This window comes from Equus asinus, chromosome 23 (assembly GCF_041296235.1).
Source record: "Equus asinus isolate D_3611 breed Donkey chromosome 23, EquAss-T2T_v2, whole genome shotgun sequence".
NCBI classification, from domain to species: domain Eukaryota; kingdom Metazoa; phylum Chordata; class Mammalia; order Perissodactyla; family Equidae; genus Equus; species Equus asinus.
In genome coordinates, this window is record NC_091812.1 from 61902819 (window position 1) to 61924916 (window position 22098).

Sequence of the window (22098 nt, forward strand, 5' to 3'; positions counted from 1 at the left end):
TATGGAAAACTTTTTCAACCTTCATTCATTCATTTATTCCAATGTGCGCTGAGTGGCTACTGGGGACACACTGGCAGTTAGTTCTGAAGGGAAGGATAGAAAGGAAAGTTCAGCTTTTTAATTTTTCCCAAGTACTTAGAGCTCTATTGGTCTACAAAGCATTCCATGCTGTGATTCGCTCCCATGTGCTTTACACGTACGACAGAGTACAAACTGTTGAAAACAATGAACAGAAGGCAAAGGTCAGTGACAAATATTCAGCGCAGTACAAGTCTTGGTAAAACATCTTTATGGTGGTACAGGCGATCCATGGTTTGCTCGCTGGGGCTCACTTCTTCTTCGCTCAAGGTCACCCATTCCCTGTAGCTGAAGACTGAAGTCCTCAGGTCATTTGGACATTTCTGCAGCATCAAATGGTATCTTCTCAAAATGAAAGTCCCTCCACTTTGCATACAGTGTCTGAACTCTGGTTGCGATATCCTCCACCACAAAACTTTCAATTTTGATAACTGGAATCTCAAATGTCTTATACTTCACACAGATTCCCCAGTCATGGCTGCAGTCCTCTCTGGCACAGTATATCTTTGCTTTCTTCTCAAAACTCCCAAAGATCTTTGGTGTGGGGTGTAATCTACACACAAAGCATTCCCTGAAAGCATTTCCAACCACAGTGTAATGGCATTCCTACACAGGAAGGGCGTGGATGACACAAAACAGAACATTAGGACCAGCACATAACCGCGATTACAAAAAGAAGACTCCACAACAAGCTGAGGGAGAGCAGGTGGGATCCCACTTGTTCTGTGGATGGGGGAGGAAGGAAATATGGATTCACCTGAAGGCCAGAGTGGAATCCATGCAGCCTGACTCCCAATTCATGGTGGGGGGTAGGGACGGATGACGGGACGTGGAGGGACATGGGGACATCTCATGAAGAGGAGGACTAAGTTTCCAGGCAACCTAGCTTCTATAAGAAGAACCTCTTTATTAATTCAGAAACAAAAGGGGTACTTGTTGAAGATCTGTGAAGCCTGAGTCCACCAGTGGCCCTGACAGGCATAATCCAAAGGGTACAGAGAAGAACAAGAAGAGGGTCCATGTGACCTGAAGATGGTCAGGGACTTCTGTGTCCACAGGCCCCGCCTACAGTCAACCTCAGAGTAAGTGAGAAAAGGCTACACCGCACAGACAAAGGCAGGAAAATGTACAGTCTAAAAGAGCCATTTCAATAGAAAAATCACCAGCCCTGGAGCTGGAAGGACCTTTCGAAGCTAGAGAAGTGGGCTCAGAAAGGCATGGGAATCTGCCAGTGTCACCCGTAACAGGCTGCTTGCTCCAACGGTTGCACTGATGGCAGACTTCCGCCCTCGGGACCAAACAGAACCCTCGAGTAATAGCTCATCGTCTGAGCTGGCCCGGGCCTGCACCCTCCCTCCATCGGCAGCAAGGGGGACAGCCAATTTTTGTCTTTAGAGATTTTTGTAGTCCTTTATCTAAAAGTTTAGAAATACACACATAGAGAGAAAGCTAACCTGCAGGTGTCATGTTTTTAAAATAAGGAGATATTTTGTTTTCATTATAAAAGTGATCCATATCCCCAAAAGTTTAGAAAATATAAAATAATAGAAAGACAAAAAAAGCATGGAGTCACTGCAAAATATTAATACATTTTCGTATATTTCCTCTAGGCTTTTTTCTGTACAAAAGTAAATTTTTTGCTTTTTCAGTTTTTGGTACTGATGGTGGTGTTACTGCTATTATTTCACACCGAGATAACCATAGCATATTCATAATTTTGTACCCTGGTTATTTTTCCCACTTTACCGTTAGTCTGTAAGGAGTTTTTCATTATACTACATAAGCTTCATAATCATTTTGTTTAATAAACTTTACTTTGGAATAATCTGAGGTTTACAGAAAAGTTGCAAAGACAGTCTCAAGAATTCCTGTACCCCTCCTCCCAGCTTCCCTGAAGGCTAACATCTTACATACTGCAGCACATTTGTCAAAACTAAGAAATTAATGTCGGCACATTACTATTAAGTAAACTACAGATTTTACCAGTCTTTCTAATAATATCCTTTAACTGTTCTAGGATCTAATCCAGGATACCACACTGCATTTAGCATAATTATTATTTTTAATGGCTACATAATATCTAATTAAGTGGCTGTGCAGTAATTTTTTTAACTATTTCTTTATTGCTGAACATTAAGGATTCCTTCTTAACTTTTTAGCCTTTTGAAAATACGTGGACCAGGGCCATGATAACAACAGAAACAATGGTATTCTTACTATAAATAGCTCACCAATACACAGTAAGGTTTAATTAGTGCTAAAAAATGACCCAGTGCTCTTTGTTAAAAAGGCTGCTTACCTCCACGACTCTTATGTCAGCCGTATAACATGCAAAGGCTTTGCACTTTCTGCAGAGCAGTTTTTTATTTTTCTTATCAAGTACAGGTTTTGCTTTTCCTTGACTATCTCTGATGGATTTTTCATGAATTTGTATCTGGCAAACCTATATGCAAAGAAAAACTCATAAATGTAATCTGAGTATAACGAGGATATATATGCATATATACACACACACACACACACACACACACACATATTTATGTGTATAATCATTCATTCACATACAACTTCCATGAACATACAGTGCCTGGCTTTGTTTATAAAAATCCCATATAATTTTATTGGTTCTCCTAACTCTGTGTTAGTCAATGTTTAACTGTGCCCTCCAATTAGTCCTTTAATTTCTTCATCAAAGATGCCCATAAAAGCATTAACAATAGCCATAAAATAGGCATGTGAACCATGCTTTCTACTTCAGTAGTTGGCAAAACTCTAAAAATCCTTCACAAATAGACATACGATATGCATTGATTGTTTCAGGCATAATTACACCCACTTCCAGGGCATAAACCCACCGAATGGAACAGCAGGCAGAGGAGCCCCCACCATCGAAAATCTTTTGTCTCTCCCCTTCCAACCACAGAGAGTGCTGTGAATTGCAGCAAAGTTAAATGCATGTACAGGATGACTGCATTCTCTTCCAAACGTTAGGCCGTGGCTCAGTACAACTAAGAACTCTGGACATTTACATATACGACAAACATAGGAAGATTCTGAAGGGCGAAGAGAGGAAAGCAGACTAGCGAGGGCACTTGAGACCCTAGGAACAACATGGTGGTGAGTTCTCTGGGGTCTTTTTCACCTCATATACCCCAGACTTGGAGCTGAAGAAGCTGGCAACCAGAGACGCCGAAGGGCACAGATAAAAAAGTCTCAGCACAAGCCTACCCTCCCCAGCCAAAGGCCCGGGACGGGGGCAGCCCAGCAAGACAGAGAACCTCTAGGCAACAGCTGCTCTACTCCCGCCAAACACCACAGAAAACAACAACAACTGTGAAGTAACCCCACCCACACCAGCAACCTAGAATTCTGCATTGCAGGGCAATAACGAAGCACCCCAACACGCCCACTTGGTGGTGTCAGAGAAGGCCAAGGCGGGAGCCAGGACTTGCAGCCCAGCCCAATGCGTGTCAGTGGAGATCAGGTGGGTAGCTGGGACTCCCACCCAGCAGCGAGGGGAGCCTCCCCCTTGCTGGTATCAACAGAGGCTGGGCAGGGAAGCTAGACTTCTACCTCCACCCAGCAGGGGCGAGACAGTGTCCCTGCCTCCCCCGCCAGAAGGGTGTCAGAAGCAGCCAGCTGACACAGAAGATTCAATAAGATCCTGAGTCTTGCGGCTGGCCCAGCAGCACAGTGGTTAAGTGTGCATGTTCTGCTTCGGTGGCATGGAGTTCACTGGTTCGAATCCCGGTACAGACATGGCACCGCTCATCAAGCCATGCTGTGGCAGGCATCCCATGTATAAAATAGAGGAAGATGGGCACAGATGTTGGCTCAGGGCCAGTCTTCCTCAGCAAAAAGAGGCGGATTGGTGGCAGATGTCAGCTCAGGGCTAATCTTCCTCAAAAATAAATTAATTAATTAAATTAAATTTTTTTTAAAAAAACATCCTGAGTCTCCTAACACAATATGAAAATGCCCAGGTTGTGATTAAAAAATCACTCTTCATACCAAAAACCAGAGCGATCTCAAACTGAATGAAAAAAAGACAATCAAGTGACGCCAACAGTGACATGACAGAGATGTTAGAATTAGCTGACAAAGATTTTAAAGCAGCCATAACAACAATGCTTTCATAAATAATCATAAACACTCTTGAAACATAAACAAATATAAAGGCTCAACAAGGAAATGGAAGATATAAAGAAGCACCAAATAGAAATTTTAGAACCTTTCAGTTCAATATAATACCCAAAATAAAAAGCTCAGTGAACAGGCTCAACAGCAGAATGCAGGGGACAAAGGAAAGAATCAGGGAGCTGGAAGACAGAACAGCAAAAATTACCGAATCTGAAAACCAAAAGAAAATAGACTGAAAAAAAAAAAAATGAACAGAGCCTCAGGGATGTTTAGGGCGATTTTAAAAAAAAAAGATCTAAGGGACCAGCCCGGTTGCATAGTGGTTAAGGTCGCACTCTCCACTTTGGCGGCCTGGGGTTTGCAGGTTCGGATCCTGGGCACAAACCTACACACCACTCATCAGCCATGCTGTGGCAGTGATCCACATACAAAATAGAGGAAGACTGGCACAGATGTTAGCTCAGGGTCACTCTTCCTCACCAAAAAAAAAGATCTAACACTCATGTCACTGGAGTCCTAGAAGGAGAGGAGAAAGAGAGCAGAGCTTAAAAAGTACTGGAAGAAATAATGGCTGAACATGTCCCAAATTTAATATAACGGAACATAAACCCACAGATTCAAGAAGCAGAATAAATCTCGAAAAGAATAAACCCAAATAAATCCACACCACGACACATTGTAATTAAACATGCGAAAACTAAAGACATAGAAAAAAGTCTTGAAAGCAGCCAGAAAAAAACACCACCTTACCTATAGGAGAAAAACAATCTGAATGACAGCAGATTTATCATCAGAGATCACGGAGGCCAGAAGGAAGTGACACAATATTTTTCAAATGCTGAAAGAAAAAACTGTCAACCCAGACTCCTATACCCAGCAATAGATCCTTCAAAAAGACAGTCATGTGCTGCATGATGACGTTTGGGTCAACGACAGACCACATACATGACGGTGGTCCCATAAGATTAGCACCGTACAGCCTAGGTGTGCAGGAGGCTATACTGTCTAGGTTTGCGTAAGTGCACTCTATGATGCTCACATGATGACAAAATCACCTAACAATGCATTTCTCAGAACACGTCCCCATCATTAAGCAATGCCTGGCTGTAAAGGGGAAATCAAGACATTCTCAGATGAAGGAGAACGAAGAGACCTCGGTTCCCCAGCAGACCTTCCTTCAAAGAATGGCAAAAGGAAGTTCTCTAAACAGAAGGGAATGACAAAAGAAGGAGCCTGGAAACATCACAGAGGAGGAGAGAACACGGTGACTTCCACAACATCAGTGGCAGAAGGAGCTGCCCTGCCCCGTCTGTGGCGCTGCCTCTCTGTGACTAGACTACATTTTCCAGTGTTCCAGGTGCAACCAGACAGCCTAGATGCAAATCCTGTTTCTACTACTTACCAGCTGTGTGATTTGCAGAAAGTGCCTCTGTTTCCTCAAATACAAAATAGGAACAATAATGGCATTTATTTCATGGGCTATTGGGAGTTAACATGACTTTATAACTGCTCAGAACCTCCTGGCACAGGTTAACTGCTCGTCGACGTTAGCACTGGTCTGTTAGACTAGTCTAACGCTAAGAACCTGAACATGTCAATATAGCAGTTTGTGCTTTAGTATCCGATAGGGGAATACCATTCATGAGTTATTTTCTCAGAAATATCACAGCTATTTTCATTTATTTATTATCCTATATTAACTCTGGAACCACTTTATCAAGTTAAAAATATCACTTAAACTTCGATTATGAGTTGCGATAAGTGATTATGGGGTGAAGGTACATCTTTAAAATATTCAGTCTTTCCATTCGAGAACGTGGCACTGCTTTTCTTTTGTCTTAATTCACCTCCTATCTCTCAGTAAAATTTTTGGAGTTGTCCTTATTGATGCTTCAAACATTTCTGGTTAGGCCAGTAGGTGTAGCAGTTAAACAGATGGCCTCTGCCAGCTCCACCCCTAACTAGATGTGTGATGCCCTGGCACTGAGGATTTTCATGCCTCGGTCTCCCTCCTATAAAATGACCTAATAAGAGGCTCTACTGCACAGATAGCCATGAGGCCTGCTGACATAAAGAACTCGCTGGCAGGCTCAGTGGAGGGTCTGTGTTCTGCAGGTATGAGCTGTGGTTGCTGCTGTCACTGTGAACGGAAACCTCCCTCTCCCCCTCATATCTTCTACTGGTCACTCATCATCCACACAGAATCCACTGACCTCTCAAGGACTTCAAATTCAAATAAAATCTCATGTATATCAAAAACTTAGGTCTGCAATATAGGTTAGGAAAACAATCAAAATATAATTTTCTCTTCCCATGCTGCCACCTCATCCCATTTGAAATTAGCTTCACTGTTTTTGTAAAAATAAAGGATGTTTATGCCTCCTATTCTCAATTCAATTTCCCACTGCTGTAAAACTGTGACATATATGTACTTATCCATTACTTCCTTTGGATAGATTTCTTTTTTTTTTCCTTTGAAAAGATTGGCACCTGAGCTAACAACTGTTGCCAATCATTTTTTTCTTCTTCTTCTTCTCCCCAAAGCCTCCCAGTACATAGTTGTATATGCTAGTTGTGAGTGCCTCGAGTGCCTCAAGTTGTGCTATGTGAGACGCCACCTCAGCATGGCCTGATGAGCAGTGCCATGTCTGCACCCAGGATCCCAACCAGTAAAACCCTGGGCCGCCACAGTGGAGAGCATGAACTTAACCACTCGGCCACAGGGCTGGCCCCTGGATAAATTTCTAGACATGAAATTCCTAGGTTATTTACATTTCCCTATGAGCAATTTTAATTTCCTTTTTTTTTTTTTGGCTGAGGAAGATTCGCCCTGAGCTAACATCTGCCACCAATCCTCCTCTTTTTTCGCTTGAGAAAGATTGGCCCTGAACTAACATCTGTGCCAATCTTTCTCTGCTTTATATGTGGGACGTCTCCACAGAAGGGCTGATGAGTGGAGAAGGTCCACGTCCAGGATCTGAATCCACAAACCTGGGCGGCAGAAGCAGAGCGCGGAACTCTAATCACTCAGCCACAGGGTTGCCCATAGTTAATTTCCTTTTTTCAGACATGGTTCTCATCACTCCTTGAGGCAGACTGGGGGTAGGGGAATGTGACAGGAAAGAGGGTACACATACACACTTGCCCTTTGGGCAGCCAATTAAAAAACACTCACATATATCTAATGATATTCAATTATAGACAAAAATTCAATTAAAAACTAACAATCTCAAATATTTAAAATGTTACCGTGGGCAACAGATATAAATCCTAATCAGTTAAAACTAACTACCACTGCTGTACTTAAGACGAACTAAAACTCAGTAACTGGATAAAGAGGCTCAACCAAAGTCACAAATTCGGTGGCCAGCCCACGGCCTCCCTCCTGCACTGGCTGGAGAAGCCACCCAGCTCCCCCCCACTGAGGGGAATCAGGCAGGACCCTGAAGCTCCGTCTGTGCGCAGGCACGGGTACACAGGCTGGAAGCTCTCCTGCCAAAAGGAACTTTCTGTCACCCCGTATCTTGTTCTCTACTCCACGAGGAAAGAAAGCAGGCTGCCTCATTTTGATTCCAGATAATCCTTCACAGCTAGAGCTGTGAGAAATAGCCCTTATACCTTATTCCTCCAGAATGAAATACTGCCGAATCCTGGGCTTCCATCATGGAAGGAAGTTCTGGCATACCTCCGGACTGTCTGCATGGTAAGATGGCGGCAGAGTAACCAGAGGTCCCGGGGGCCACAGTGCTCCAGGGAGGGTCGCCACGCGCAGACAGTGGACAATGCAGCTACTCGGAGGCCGCCCTACAGAGCTCCAAACGGCTTTCCCCTCTTCTGCAGTTTCCACCTCCCACAGAAGCCCAGGCGAAGGGCCATAGCGCTCAGATCCAACGCCCAAGCCTCTAGCAAAATCACAGGAGGGGTCTCCCCTCAGGAACCGTAAGACCTTTTAGTTCCAAGAATATAAGATTTCCCCCACCTTACTATACTTCTACTAAGCCTGTGAAAGCAAAACCTCCCTCTTCCAAGGGAGCAGCAGGGCCAGGTCACCTATGACAGGCCAGGGATGACACCAAGACGCCAAGCTCCCAGCTGCCCCGGAATTAGCAGCTGCCAGTGACTCCTGGCTGCACCTGTTCCGGTCTCTTTCTCATTCTTTACCATCTCTGCCTGTTTTCCATCTCTGGGTGTTAGAGGAATCCCAAATGCTATTAAATACCTAATTCAACAGACATTTAACCCGTTTTCTCCTCACCCCACTCCTTGACTTGTGCTGGTTACAGGAGATGTCTACGTCTGGCCCGGCCTCCGTCTCCCTCAATAGACTTTTAGTCTGTTGTTTCTGCCACATCTGAGTCTAAGCAGCTTGTCACCCAGTGGAGGAGATAAAAATTATGCCATGGGTGTTGGAGCTAGTGTGGTTTTAAAGCCTTTATTGGCAACATCCCCATATTCTACAAAATAGGGAGGTGGCTCAGTGAAAAAACCCTGTCCTCAGTAAAAGTAAGGAGGAACTAAAGAATTTCCCTGCAATTCCTCTCCCTGGAAATGTGGAAGAGGCGTTTTTAAATATCTTGATCTCCAAACGTTAGGAAGAAATGTTTTAAAATGAGTAACTACTGACATAAAGTTGTAATTTTGTCCTAAAATAAGTGTTGGTTTGCTCTAGATCTCTGCTTCACGATGCTTTTTTGAGCACACAGATCGTGACTTTTTAAAGGTATGGACACGACGGAGCCGGTCTGCTGAGCTGCCATGCTCCCCTGCATGGAGTTGCAGGGTGCCTCACACCTCTGGCCAACAACCCCCACGTGTGAGTGTCACTTTATAGCAGGCGCTGTGCGAAACAATGCACACCTCTCATTTTACCCCCCGAAACCTCGCGTGAGTTAAATACCGTATTCTCCCAACTTTGCAAATGAGGAGGCTGATGATTTCCAAGGGGAACTCCCTGAGGTCACACATCTTGTAAGTGGCAGAACTGGGACTGAAACCACTGGTTCCAATGTTAAACTCCCCCCAAGCCCTGCAGTGTTCAATGCTTCCACACTGCTGAGGCGGAAATCTCTGCAGAGGGTCCGGAGAACATGTGTGTATGTCTGTGTGTGTGTGTGTGTGTGTGTGTGTCTGTGTGTCTGTGTGTGTGTCTGTGTGTCTGTGTGTGTGTGTGTCTTGACTTTCCCCAACCTGGCTCCATGCTTCTGTGTTATTAAGGAAATTACAATCCAACTAAGGTCACTACAAGAGGCTGAACTGAATCTGTGCCACTCCCAAGTACGCATCATTCTCCATGCCTAAAAACAGGCATTCCAACACCTGCATCGTGCACCGGGAGCTTTTCTCTGAGGACTCCGGACAGGAGAGAGAGAGACTGGAGGAAAAGACAAAAAGAGCTGTGTCTTGCAGTGTTGGGTGTGGTCCTCAAGATGAACTGTCAACTTGAGAGCAATTCTAGCTCAGTTTACCTTTTAGATGTAAAAACATAACTTTAGGTATTAGCATTAATAAAATATATTTTAATCACATTGAGACAAAGTAGAATGAATCTGATGTTCACTGCAGGACAGAATTTTAAGCATGGACTGACTCTTCTAAAGCCACACTTGGAGCAATATGGTCAAAGGCACCAGCCATGCGCACAGTCCCTGTCGGTTACCTACAGGCAGATTCTGAACGAGTAACACAGATGCAAAGACTTACCTTTTCTTTAAATATTGCTTCATCCCATGCCTGAAGGCTTAAAATGGAGTCATTCATCATTTTTTCTTTGTACATATTCATTTTTTCTTTTTCAATTACATCAGCATTACTAGTCAGAAGGAAGCACTTGCTACCTTTTGCTCTTCCTCTGCCTACCAGAAAATAAATATTTTATTTAGTGTCTTTGATTTAAAACTCTGATAGCTCTGAGACTAGGTAAGTAAAGGGAGAGGGGTATTCTCAAAATTCAGCTTTGGTTCACTGAATCCCGCTTTCTAGGGCAGCTGGGCAGTTAGAGGAGGGACTCAAATGCAGCGGGCACCCGCACATCAACCATGCGGATAAACGAGAGCCCCGCAACCCGGCTTCCTCGGGGTCTCCACGGTGAGGGTGACTGCACTGCACCCTGCCAGGGACACTGCTTTAAAGACAAGCCAACGTGAACCCTCAGGAGTGACGCTGTGAGTGCTCTGAGACGAATAATAAACAGACTCTCCCCCAAGAGCCTTCTAGGAAACGGAGAGTAAGTTATGTTCACAACCAGCCAAATATAGGTAGAAATGATGAGTGCTGAAAGAAAGACGGATATAAAGGCTTATGGTCATTCCAAAGAGAGACTGCTGCCCGCTGGGAGAATCGGCAACAACTGATACAGGGGGAGGGGAGAGGCAAAACGGAGCCAGCAGCAGCAGCACATGAACAATTCCTTCAACAAGGGAGCAAGTCCAGCTGGCTGAAGTGGATAATAAATAAGGGGAAGAATGAGAAATAAGGTTGGAAAGACGGGTGGGTGCTGGATTTTCAAAACTTTTTAACATCAAGAAAATTGGGGAACCCCTGGAGTTTCTATACAGGGAAGTGACAGGCTCAGAGCTGTTTTTCAGGAAAAGTAATGTGGCAGCTGATGTTACAGAAATTGGAGAAAGGAAGACGGACTAGGCAGGAGACTGTCTAGTTCAAGTGGGACAGAAGAACTCCTTGGAGGGTCTCTTCTGTAATCCAGGGGGCCCACCAGCACCTAACACAACCATGAAAGGTGCACACGTTGACTGCCAAAGCCTCAATCAGAGTGGGAATTAATGCTTCCATAATACATATGTCAGTCAGTGTTGGTCAAGTAAAATTCATTGTTTTTGAATCAAACAGGGTATGTGTTAGTGGACAAAACTGTAGCCACCCAATCCTGACCAAGTAAGCCACTTTTAGAGCCAAGGATACCAGAGTCTATTGTGCCATTGGTCACACACCCAACTATGACCCGGTAAAGGAGAAAGGCCAGAGTGACAGACACACTCACAAATCAGACAAATTGGCAGCCACTTAGTAATGGCAGCAAAGATTCTCTCACCTCTGGTTTGGATCATTTTGATGACGTTGCCCACATACTCATACAGGATGACCAGATTGCACTGAGCAATGTCGATGCCTTCATCAGCAACTGAGGTGGCGATCAGAATCTTGTTATCTCCATCGGTTCTGAATGCATCTAATGCACACTTCTGTGCTGGGAGGGTCATTCCTACGTCAGAGTCAAAGGGCATTATACAACTCACCAGGGAGGGAACTTTACCCTTGAAAAAATAACCATTAACTATGGAATGCTTATTACATGCCACGTACTGTTTAAGTGCTTTGTATTCATGATGTCACAACAACCCCAGGCAGTAGGGCCCATTCCTATCCTTGTTTTAGAGAGGACATTTAGGGTGGTGTCTGACAACTTGGACTCTGCCCACAAGGTGGCCTGAGTTCAAATTCTAGCTGCAGCACTTACTAGCCAGGTGGCTTCAGTCATGTTATCTCAAAATAAATATTGATTTTTTTTTTGCAAAAATATCAATAGCTAATCATAACACCTTTGCACATGGATAGAAGTTTACAGCTGACAAAATATTTTCACATCTACTTACTTGCTAGAACTTCACAAAGCCCTTTTAGGTTGATGTGCAAGCATTATGATTCCCCATTATGGACGAACACCTTGAGGTTTGGAGGGATGGTAAACTGCCAGGTTAGCTAGCGACAGAACCCGGCCTTGAATTTAAAAGGACCTTAATAGTGTGCAGCTCTCAGCCACCGACAGACTGAGAGTACAAAGAATTTCAGTGCTCTCCACCTCAGAGTTAACAGAATTTATAAAAGTTCCAATTTTTTACTAGTATATTGGCAGTCAAAATCTTGAGATATATTTTGTTAACACCAAAACAATTTCTTTTCACCATCGTCTTCTGCTGAGCAATAAGCATGCCCAGGACAGACACCATACTCCATTAATTTCTGAACTTATTCATCCATTTGTTCCTCAAACGCTTATTTAGCAATTACGGTTTGTCAGATAAGGATACAATGGTTAAAAGGTCCATTTTTATATATAGGGAGTTCAGAGTTTGTGGAAGAAGGATATAAATAAGAAGATATAATTCAATGGGATGAGGAATGAAATGGAGGCAGAACTGGACACCATGGGAACGTGGAGGGCCACCTCTACTAGTCTTAGGAGGCTGGAGAAGGCTGCTTGGCAGAAGCACAACGACTGGTACAGAGTATGTTCTACATAAATGTGGATGGATGGATGAAGAAATGAACAAACAAAATATATTCTGACTGCTTATTTGTGGAGTTGGAAAATCAGATTGGACTCATGTTCGATGGCAGAGAACTTTGAATCCAACCACAATAACATGGTGTTGGATTTCATTTGGTAAGCCAAATCTGAATTTACTTTTTAGACTCATGAGGTTTAAATTTTGCATAGGGGGAAAGTGCAAGGGTGATGGCTGAGGACTGACAGGGTGGGGGCTGTTTGTGATAAACAACACTAAACAGGAGAGACAGAGTGAGGGCCTGTCAGTGCCGGTCACCAAGGCACGGGGAGCAGGGCTGTGAGAGGCAAGGTGAGGGCTGGCGACCTATGACTCTCCTGGAGGATCCCAGAGGCAGCTTCATCCTTTGACACCTGAGCTAGATTTCAGGAATGTCTGCTTGGATATTTTTTTTAATTGTAAAATACATAATAGACACAAAAGCATCTAGAGTTTAAACAATAATGATAAAATAATCACAGAACATTTCTATTTCCAGTTAATCTTAATCTATTGGTTGAGAATTTGAGCAGGAGAGTAACATGCCCAAACAATATCTAAAACAATAACCTTGGTTTTGTCTGCAGGACATGAGGGAGGAGGTAACACATACAAGGTTTTGGCATTTGAGCCCTGTGATGGCTTTTGATGTGTCAAATGGGCTATGCTGAACTACAGTCCCCAGTTATTCATCTTGGTGCTTCTGCGAAGGGAATTTGCAGATGTAATTCAAGTTCTTAATCAGTTGATATTACCTTAATCAAAAGGGATTTCATCCTAGGTGGGCCTGACCTAATCAAGTCAGCCCTTTACAAGAGGGCTTAGGCATTCCCTGAGCTCAGAGACTCCAAGGAGCTCCTGCCTGTGGGGTTCCAGCCTGCTCCTGACCACTTCAGACTTGCTCTTCCAGTCCAACTGTATATGCCAATTCCTTGTGATAAACGCCCGTGTGTGTGAACATATACATATAGACAAGAGATATGTGTGTATGTATAAACTCCTACTGGTTTTGCTTCTCTGATTGAGCCCTGACTAATACAAGCATTAAGAAAGAATTTGAGTATATTACCCATATTCTTATATATATACATATATACAGTATACTAAATCCAACTCACGATATATAAATACCTGTGTTATTAGTTGTTTTGCCACGGCCAGTCAATATGCCAGGTTTCAGAAAGCTCAGTTTAGGGTTTTCTTCAATCCATTTCTTTAAAGCCTGAAAATGACAAGCCATCATCAGTTGCACACTATTTGTATACCATCTGGATTAATTCAACACTGAAATATATGCAAGAGGAAAAAAACCCTTTAAGTTAGTATACAGACAGTTTTCAGACTGACAAACCTGAGGAAAAAGCTTCTTGGGATTGAACCCTAACCAATAATTAACTGTAAAGGTACAGATCTTTGTGATCCGATGTGGTTTAATCTCCAAGATATTTTTTAAGTGAAAAAAATAAAGTTCAGAATAGTGGATATGTAGAAAGAATAAGTGAGTTTGGTGAAGTCTCAGGACACAGAATCAATATACAGAAATCAGTTGTATTTCTATATTCCAGCAACAAACAATTAAAAGTACAAAAGTATTGTAAACAATAGCATTAAAAAATTAATACTTAGGTATTAGCCTAGCAAAATACGTGCAGAATCTGCATACTGAAAATGACAGAACACTGATAAAAGAAACCAGAGAAGATGTGGTAGGTGATCTCCACCCCCTGTGCTCAGGGTCGCGTGTAAGCCCTCCCCTGGAGTGTGAACTGGACTGATTGACTTGCTTCTGAGGAGTAAGATACGACAGACAGGATGGGGTATCACTTTCCAGTGGAAGGTACACAGTGACTGTGACCTCCCTACTAGGCATTCTCTCTCTGTCTCTCCTGGATCACTCACTCTAGGGGAAGCCAGCTGCCCGGCTGGGGAGAGGCCCCCATGAGTGAGCTTAGAAGCACATATCCTGAGGCCTGCCAACAGCCACATAAGTGAGGCTGGAAGTGGATCCTCCCGAGTCAAGCCTTGAGATGACTACAGCCAAGGCCAACACTTTGATTGCAGCCTCATGACAGACCTTGAGCCAGAAACACCCAGTGAAATTATCTCTAGATTCCTGACCCATAGAATGGTAAGAGAATAGATGTTTGTTGTTTCCAGCCTTTAAGTTTTGGGGTAATTTGTGATCTGCCATAGATAACTAATACAGAAGCTCCACATAAATGAAGAGATGTACTATGGTCATGGATTGGAAGATTCAATATTGTTAAGATGTCGTGTCTCCCCAATTTTATTGATTCAATGCAATCCCAAACAAAATCCCAGCAGATTTTTTCATAGGTGTGGACGAGCTGATCCTAAAATATAAATGGAAAGGCAAAGGAAGATAGATAAAACAATTTTGAAAAAAAGAAAACAGTTGAAGGACGCACACTACCTATTTCCAGACTTCCTATAAAGCTACAGTGATCAAAACAGTGAGGGATGGCTGAAAGGACAGATATATAGACAAACGGAACAGGACAGAGAGTCCAGAAATAGATCCACAGAAATACAGTCAACTGATTTTTGAAGAAGTTACGATGGCAATTCAAAAGAGAAAGGATAGTCTTTTCAATACACAGTACTGCAACAATTGGATGTCCACATACAAAAAGAAAAAAACGCATCTCAACCCATAACCAAAATGGATTGTAGACCTAAATTTCAAATGTAAAACTATAAAACTTCTAGAAAGTAACATAGAGAAAATCTTTATGATCTTGGGTAAGCAAAGGGTTCTTAGAGGCAATTTCAAAAGTACAATCCACAAGAGGCTGGCCCAGTGGCATGGTTAAGTTCATGCGCTCTGCTTTGGTGGTCCGGGGTTCACAGGTTTGGATCCTGGGCACGGACCTAGCACTGCTCATCGAGCCATGCTGTGGTGGCATCCCACATAAAATAGGGGAAGATTGGCACAGATGTTAGCTCAGCGACAATCTTCCTCAAGCAAAAAGAGGAAGGTTGGCAACAGATGTTAGCTCAGGGCCATTCTTCCCCACAAAAAAATAAACGAAAGAAAAGCACAATCCACAAAAAGAAAAAAATTGATAAACTGAACTTTGTCAAAAGTTAAAACTTTCAATATGTAAAGGATACTGTTGTGAGAATGAAAAGACTAGAAGAAAATATGTGCAAATCACATTTCTGACAGAGAACTTTTTGTCAGAACATAGAAAGAACTCTCAAAAACTCAACAATTACATGACAAACAACCCAGTTAAACCCAGTTTTAAAATGGGTACCAGGTGTGTGAACAGACACTTCACCAAAGAAGATATAGGAATGGCTCATCAGTATATGAAAAGATGCTCAACCGTGTCAGCCATTAGTGAAATGCAAATTAAAACCCTAGTGGGATGCCACTACCGAGCCCACAGAATAGCTACAATTTTTTAAATTGATGAAAAGAATAAAAAATAGGAAGTGCTTGGTTTATAGGTGTCAAAACATTATAAACTAGAGAGGTTAAGACAGTGAGGCATAAAGGATAAACAGTGTAAGGATAAACAGACACATCATCAGAAAAGAACAGGTTGCCCAGAGACAGGCCCCACATATAGGGATGCTTGAGCGCAAAGCAGTGGGGAGAGGACAGTGTTCTCAATAAAGTGGTCCTGGATCAATCTGTCATCCACGAGGGGGAGGAAGCTTACATCCACAAGCGCCCTGGTTTTCACAAAGAGAATGGTTCTCGTCTCTGGGTTTAAGTGGTACTCCTCTTGCAAGATGAAGCAGAGGTCTTTGAGCTTAGGGTTCTCGTTGCTGGGATCCATGGAAACACTTTCTAGTTCTGGTAGCTTTTCTGCAAAAGGGGAACGTTTTATAAATGGCTTATAAATTCTAGAAATCTAGAACATACTGTGACCTTTAGCTATAGTTCAAACAGTTAATCTCTCAATCTTTGACCAGAATTTTATGAGTAATAACCACTGATTTAATGCATATATTAAATACATTGATAAATGCATACATTTTTCCTCAAAGAGCTGGTTGTTCACTGTTTAGCAGCACACCACTGGGTTGCATATATGTATAGTAAATACTTTGGTATAGGCCAAAAATTATTAATAGTAATTACCTTTGAGAAAAAGAATCTGACAGAGGGAAAAGAAAGACTTGCTTTTCATTTAATATCTTCCTATATTTTTCATAATATGAGGGCAGTGGGATTATAGGCCATTTTGGTTTTCTTCTTTATATAGGATATATAAATTATAGTCTTTTAATATCATTAAATCACTTTTTTGTACTTTCTAAGCCTGTATAAAATTACTAAAAATTAAACCAAAAAATGCTATCCATTTACTAGTTCTAAGGGATATATCCTTTGCAAATCCTACTATTTTTCCTTCTTCAAAATAGGAAATGGTGTAAGCAGTAAATGTTTTCCATAAGTACCAGATTTCACTGAAGCTTAATTAATAGTCCTGCCATCAATCATATCTTCTTAAGCCCAGGACAGCTCCCTCAGCATCACTGTATGCTAAGTATAATACAATGTAAGTGTGCTGTCGCCAGGTGCCCATGCCTTCCTCCTCTAGAAACAACACCCACCTTCGAATCTTCGAGTGAGATCTTGCTCGGTCTCATCAAATCCCGCTGCTCGGACATTATTGAAGAAGTCCTTCAAGTAATCCAGAGCATCTTTCATTCGTGCATGCTCACTGATAATGAGGGCGTCATTGTATTTCTGTTTAAAATGAAAACTGAGTTTCAATGTGTTTCTAACGTCTAACACATTCACTGTACATAAGTTCAATCAGCTGTACTTAGCACAGAATTAATTTTAAGAATAAACTTTTCTCAAATCTATTCCAACTTGCTTTTTTAAGATGAATGGTCCCTAACAAAATACTGTAAAACAAAATCTCAATTAGCTAGAATCATTGATTAGTTAGGATCGCTTTGGATTCTAGAATCATACCTAGGAAGACAAAGAGAAAATTACAAGAACAAGTACATGTCAAAGATTAAAAAACGAAAGCAAATCAACTTCCACATCAGCCTGCCTCATAACTCAGAGTTCCACTTCATCGCTATACATCCAAAGCACTCACTGAATTGTAATTGCACCTGTTCAGAATCATGGCCCCCACCACCTACACCAAATATTCAATCAGGTTCATGAAAATTCTATCAACGAACACTGATGGAGCACATTTTAAATATTTTCCATGGCACGATAAGCAGAGGTGTTGGTGGTTGTTTCTTAACTTCTTGGTGACGCAGAAGGCAACCGGAGAGCCTGGATTTCTGAGCACGTGGCTTTGCCAAAGGTAAGAACACACATGCTTCAGGATATGGCAACAGGAGCCACTCACTGAACTTCAAAGACGGCTGCCATGGGTCACATATCTACAATAATGTTCGTCATCACCCAACTCTTTCCGGTCACGTCAATCATGGGAATGCTGGAGGCACAGCCCAGATCTCCAGCCTTTGTTTCTGTCCTGTTGCCTCTATTCTTATGTTTCAGAAAGTACACAAAGAGGATGCTGAATGGGATAACTTTTGGAGTTTGCTTCATAAGAACCTCCTGGAAAGTTCCTAATGAGCTCTCGGGGACAAGATGAAACGCTGATGTTCTGTCAGCCGCCACAGCGCAGCTCCCAGTAGCTGCTGCAAGTGAAACAGGCCTTTCCAAAGAAGGAACGTACCCGCAGGTGAGAAGTGTACAGATACAGCGCTTTACAAATCCTGCTCTCTTCGGCTTTGTCAGGCAACTGAAACACTATGCACGCTTTCTGAACTGCAATAATCCATTGTTCATATTTCTGTGTTCCAAAATCCCGATTTTGAAAGCGAGATAAGTTTTCTGGAAAAAAAAAAAAGGTTTTCATTGTGCCGTAAGGTCAGCCATTTAAGGTGTGAAGCGTGCCTCGCCCTCTCTTTTTTTCTTACTCTCTGTAAACACAGTAGGCCTCCTAGACGTCTGAGCTTCCAGCAGTGTATGTGTGCATGTGCATGACTGGACACTTCCTATGCACCAAGAATCGAAGGGCCTACAATCATCATTTCAGCTCATTTTCATAACCCCATCAGGTAAATTTTACATTTTACAGATGAGGAAACTGAAGCTCAGAAAAGTGAAGTAAGGGCCGGCCCAGTGGCACAGCAGTTAAGTTCACATGTTCCACTTCTTTGCAGCCCGGGGTTCACCAGTTTGGATCTGGGGTGCAGACATGGCACTGCTTGGCAAGCCACGCTGTGGTAGGCATCCCACAAGTAAAGTAGAGGAAGATGGGCACGGATGTTAGCTCAGGGCCAGTCTTCCTCAGCAACAAAGGTGAGGAGTGGCAATAGTTAGCTCAGGGATAATCTTCCTTAAAAAAAAGAAAAGTGAAGTAATTTACCAAAAGTCACACAGCTAGAACATGGGGGGAATGCAGGAATTCAAATCCATGTGTGTCCCATGCCCCAGCCTTACTGGCTCTATGAGCTGACACCGAAGCAGCCCAGAAGTGAAACAATGGACGTGAAAAAAATCTAACTTAGCCTTTAAAAATGAAAGAGCAGTCAGTAAAAATAATAGATCGTAACAGAGGGGGAGATTTAAAAGCAGGAAAGACAGAACTCAACACAGCCTCTCCTGTTGTGCTGTGAACTTAGGCCGTCTGATCTCCACAGCACCATTCACGGGGCCAAGCAGAGAACAGGTGCTTGAAAGATACTTGTCATGGATGCTTCGTACGCATGCATCTCCCGAGCTAAGCCTCTGTTGCTTGGTTCAAGAATTGCGGGCTCTGTGCAGGGTGCTGGGGAGAAAGGGTGAGGAAGACACGGCCCTGTTCTCACGCAACGCAGTCTATGAGTTACTCTAGGCTCAGCTCCCAGGGCCCCTCGGGCAGATCACAGAACAATAAAATTCAGAGGCGAGAGCTGCATTTCTGGGTTAAACTTCTCCTCTCACCCACACATTGTCGTAAGATGACAAAGGGGGCTCCCCAAACAAGCAGAACTGACGCGCTTCCCTCCAGCCCAGACTACAAACAAGAGGCCAGCAGTGAACCGGATGGATCCACAAGGATTGATTGGACTTGAGCAGGTGTGAAAATAAGCTAAGCAGTCTGGAAAGGAGCAGGTGATGGGATTTGGACGTATGAGAAGGTGGAGGTAGGGTACCCGGGTGGGAGGAATAAGAAGGTAGACATTCAGGTCTCCCTACCCTTCTGCCACCTGCCCCATTTGGACCACGTCCTAATGCTCCCAGATAACAGGACAGCCTCCCAACCTCCCTCCCAGCTTCCCGCCTTGCTCCCCGCAACCCACTCCTCGCTCCTCACGCCCCACTCAGCAGCGAGGGGGAGTTGTCAACATCGCAGATGAGAAGCTGTGCTACCCCACTGCTTAAAAGCCCTTGGTGGATTCCTCTGGCCAAAATCCTATCCAGCTCAGAATCCTCCATGGCAGGGTCTCCACCCACTTCTGACTCTCATCTCTAGCTGCTCCCCTTCCTGAATGTTCCAGGGCTTATGGAGGTCCCCAGACTTTCTCAACTCCCTGGCCTTTGTACATGCTGTTCCCTCTGTCTGGAGCACACCTTATCATCACTTATCATCACCACCCACCTAACCCCTCCTCTGTTGCTTTATCATTATTACTTATCTAATTTTGGCTTTACTGTTAGACTGGAAGTGCCACGAGGGCAGGGGCTGCGTCTCAGGGCCCAGGCTGTATTCCCATCGCCTGGCATCTTGCCTGGCAGTGAATGAAGGAACAAGGGAATGAACATGTTCAAGGAATTGCTGAGTCAGAGGATTCCAGCAGGGAAGGCGTGGAAGGTAAGACTGGGGAAGCAGGAGCAGATGTGTGCAGGGCGCAGACTGTCAGGCAGGATGTCGACACGACAAGACCAGCATTTCAGGAAGCCTAACCAGACGATGGGGGGTGGGTGGAAAAGAGAGTGGGAGTGCGCACTCCAGCTAGAAGGCCATTAGGGTAAGTCCTAAGTCAAGTTGTGAGAGAAAAGGAAAGAGAAAAGCAAAGTCAGTGTGAGAGAAGGTGAGACTCCATGAGGTGTCTTACAGATGTCACAGACTCAGCATCTCCAGAAGCCTAAACTCACCTGTACCTGCCAAAGCTGCGCCTAGTTCTGGCACCAGCACCACCAGCTGGCACACGTATAGGTGAGCCAGCCAGAGCCTGGGAGGGAGCCGCCCACTCCCTCCCCTCTCTCCCACCAAATCCAGTCAGTCATTCCATCCTAACGCCTGGTTTCCGCAGCGCCCTGCACAAGCCTGCTCTCTCTCCGACCCAGCTCCGGCCTCTGTGTGGCCCTCTTCATGCACTGATACGCTGACCACATCAATAATCACTTCAACATCTTCAGCTGCTTCCCGCTGCTTTTAGGGTGAGATTCAGACTGAGCGTGGCCGACCCGGCCCTTCCCTGTCTGCCCACCGCCTCTCCCCTTGGCCTCACTCCTTATACTCCCCACATGTTAGAGCGATCATGCAACGCCTGTACTTCCTAAATCTCACTGTGCTCTCTCCTCCCTCCACGCCTGAGGCCTTTGCGACCTCACTTGATTGTCTCTCCTCCCTAACTTGGCTGACTGCAAGATTTGTCGCAGGCACCCCCCCCCCCACCCCGCCAGGAAGCCTTCCCTGCAGCCCAGTCCAGGCCAGAGTCGGCATGCGCTCCCATGGCACCCAGTGTGTAATTCTCTCCCACCCTGCTGCTTGGAAATTGCTCCCATCTGATTCTCATTATTTGACTGTGAGCTCCCCGAGGGTGGGGATGTCTCCGATCTTGTCATTTCTACTCCTAGCACACTGCCTGGTGAATGGATGAACCGATGAATGAATGAATGAATGAATGAAAAGAATAGAACTTGGTGACTTCATGAGAGAGTCTCAAAAAGAATCAAAGACCACCCCCAGATTTGAACCTGAACCATCACGGGCATGGTGGTTTCATTCATATAAGTAAGGAAGTCAGGATGGAAAGCTAATTTGGAAGGTCAAGAGAGCAATGAACTGATCTGAATAGGGTATTTTTCAGCTGTGTGTGTCCAGATGGATTTGCTTTGGATTAAAAAAAAAGAAAAAAGCGAGAGAGAATAACAGAGGACTCATAAGGTACCTGAATAACCCATAATCGAGAAGTCAACCTGTGGATGCGGTCTGCACATTGTCTGAACTGAGAATGCAAACAGACCCTGGTGAACGAGAGGTGACCATTCCTAGATGCAGAGGACACAAAATGAGCTTTATCTCACCAGGAGTGACAGCACCAAGTTCGTCAAAGATGCTCTTTGCCAGACTCTCTGTCTCCCTCATCAGCTGAGATATGATGCACTTAAAACCGTCTGTGGTTCGTGACTCCACTTTCCTGAAATCTAGAGGCATCAAAGGAAAATGAGCATTTTTCAGGAAAAACGTTTCACAGTTCTAAGTAGACATCCCCACACCTTTCCTGCCTTTGTCACTTCTCCATGAGACCTGAGACCCCCAGTTCACAAGCAGGTCAGCTAAACAAAATAAGAAATGCCCTAACAAAGCCCCAACAGCTTGCAACAGCTCTCATGTGCTTCAGGCGCTGATTCTAACATCTCTGG

The 22098-nt window shown here is 43.9% G+C and overlaps 1 protein-coding gene across 3 annotated transcripts in view; it reads right to left on the reverse strand.

Annotated features, from left to right (window-relative positions):
• Positions 1-10: 10 nt before the first annotated feature.
• The window catches only part of RIGI (RNA sensor RIG-I), a 61901-nt gene continuing 39813 nt past the window's right edge, over positions 11-22098 (reverse strand). For all 3 annotated transcript variants that reach the window (XM_044756535.2, XM_014857506.3, XM_070495565.1), the window contains 9 exons: positions 21760-21879; positions 18197-18354; positions 17094-17229; positions 16193-16341; positions 13632-13722; positions 11267-11437; positions 9919-10070; positions 2378-2521; positions 11-684 (listed from right to left, as the gene is read on the reverse strand). In XM_044756535.2, the coding sequence (XP_044612470.2) occupies positions 388-684; positions 2378-2521; positions 9919-10070; positions 11267-11437; positions 13632-13722; positions 16193-16341; positions 17094-17229; positions 18197-18354; positions 21760-21879 (1418 nt within the window). In that variant the 3' untranslated portion in view covers positions 11-387. The remainder of the gene's footprint in view (positions 685-2377; positions 2522-9918; positions 10071-11266; positions 11438-13631; positions 13723-16192; positions 16342-17093; positions 17230-18196; positions 18355-21759; positions 21880-22098) is intronic.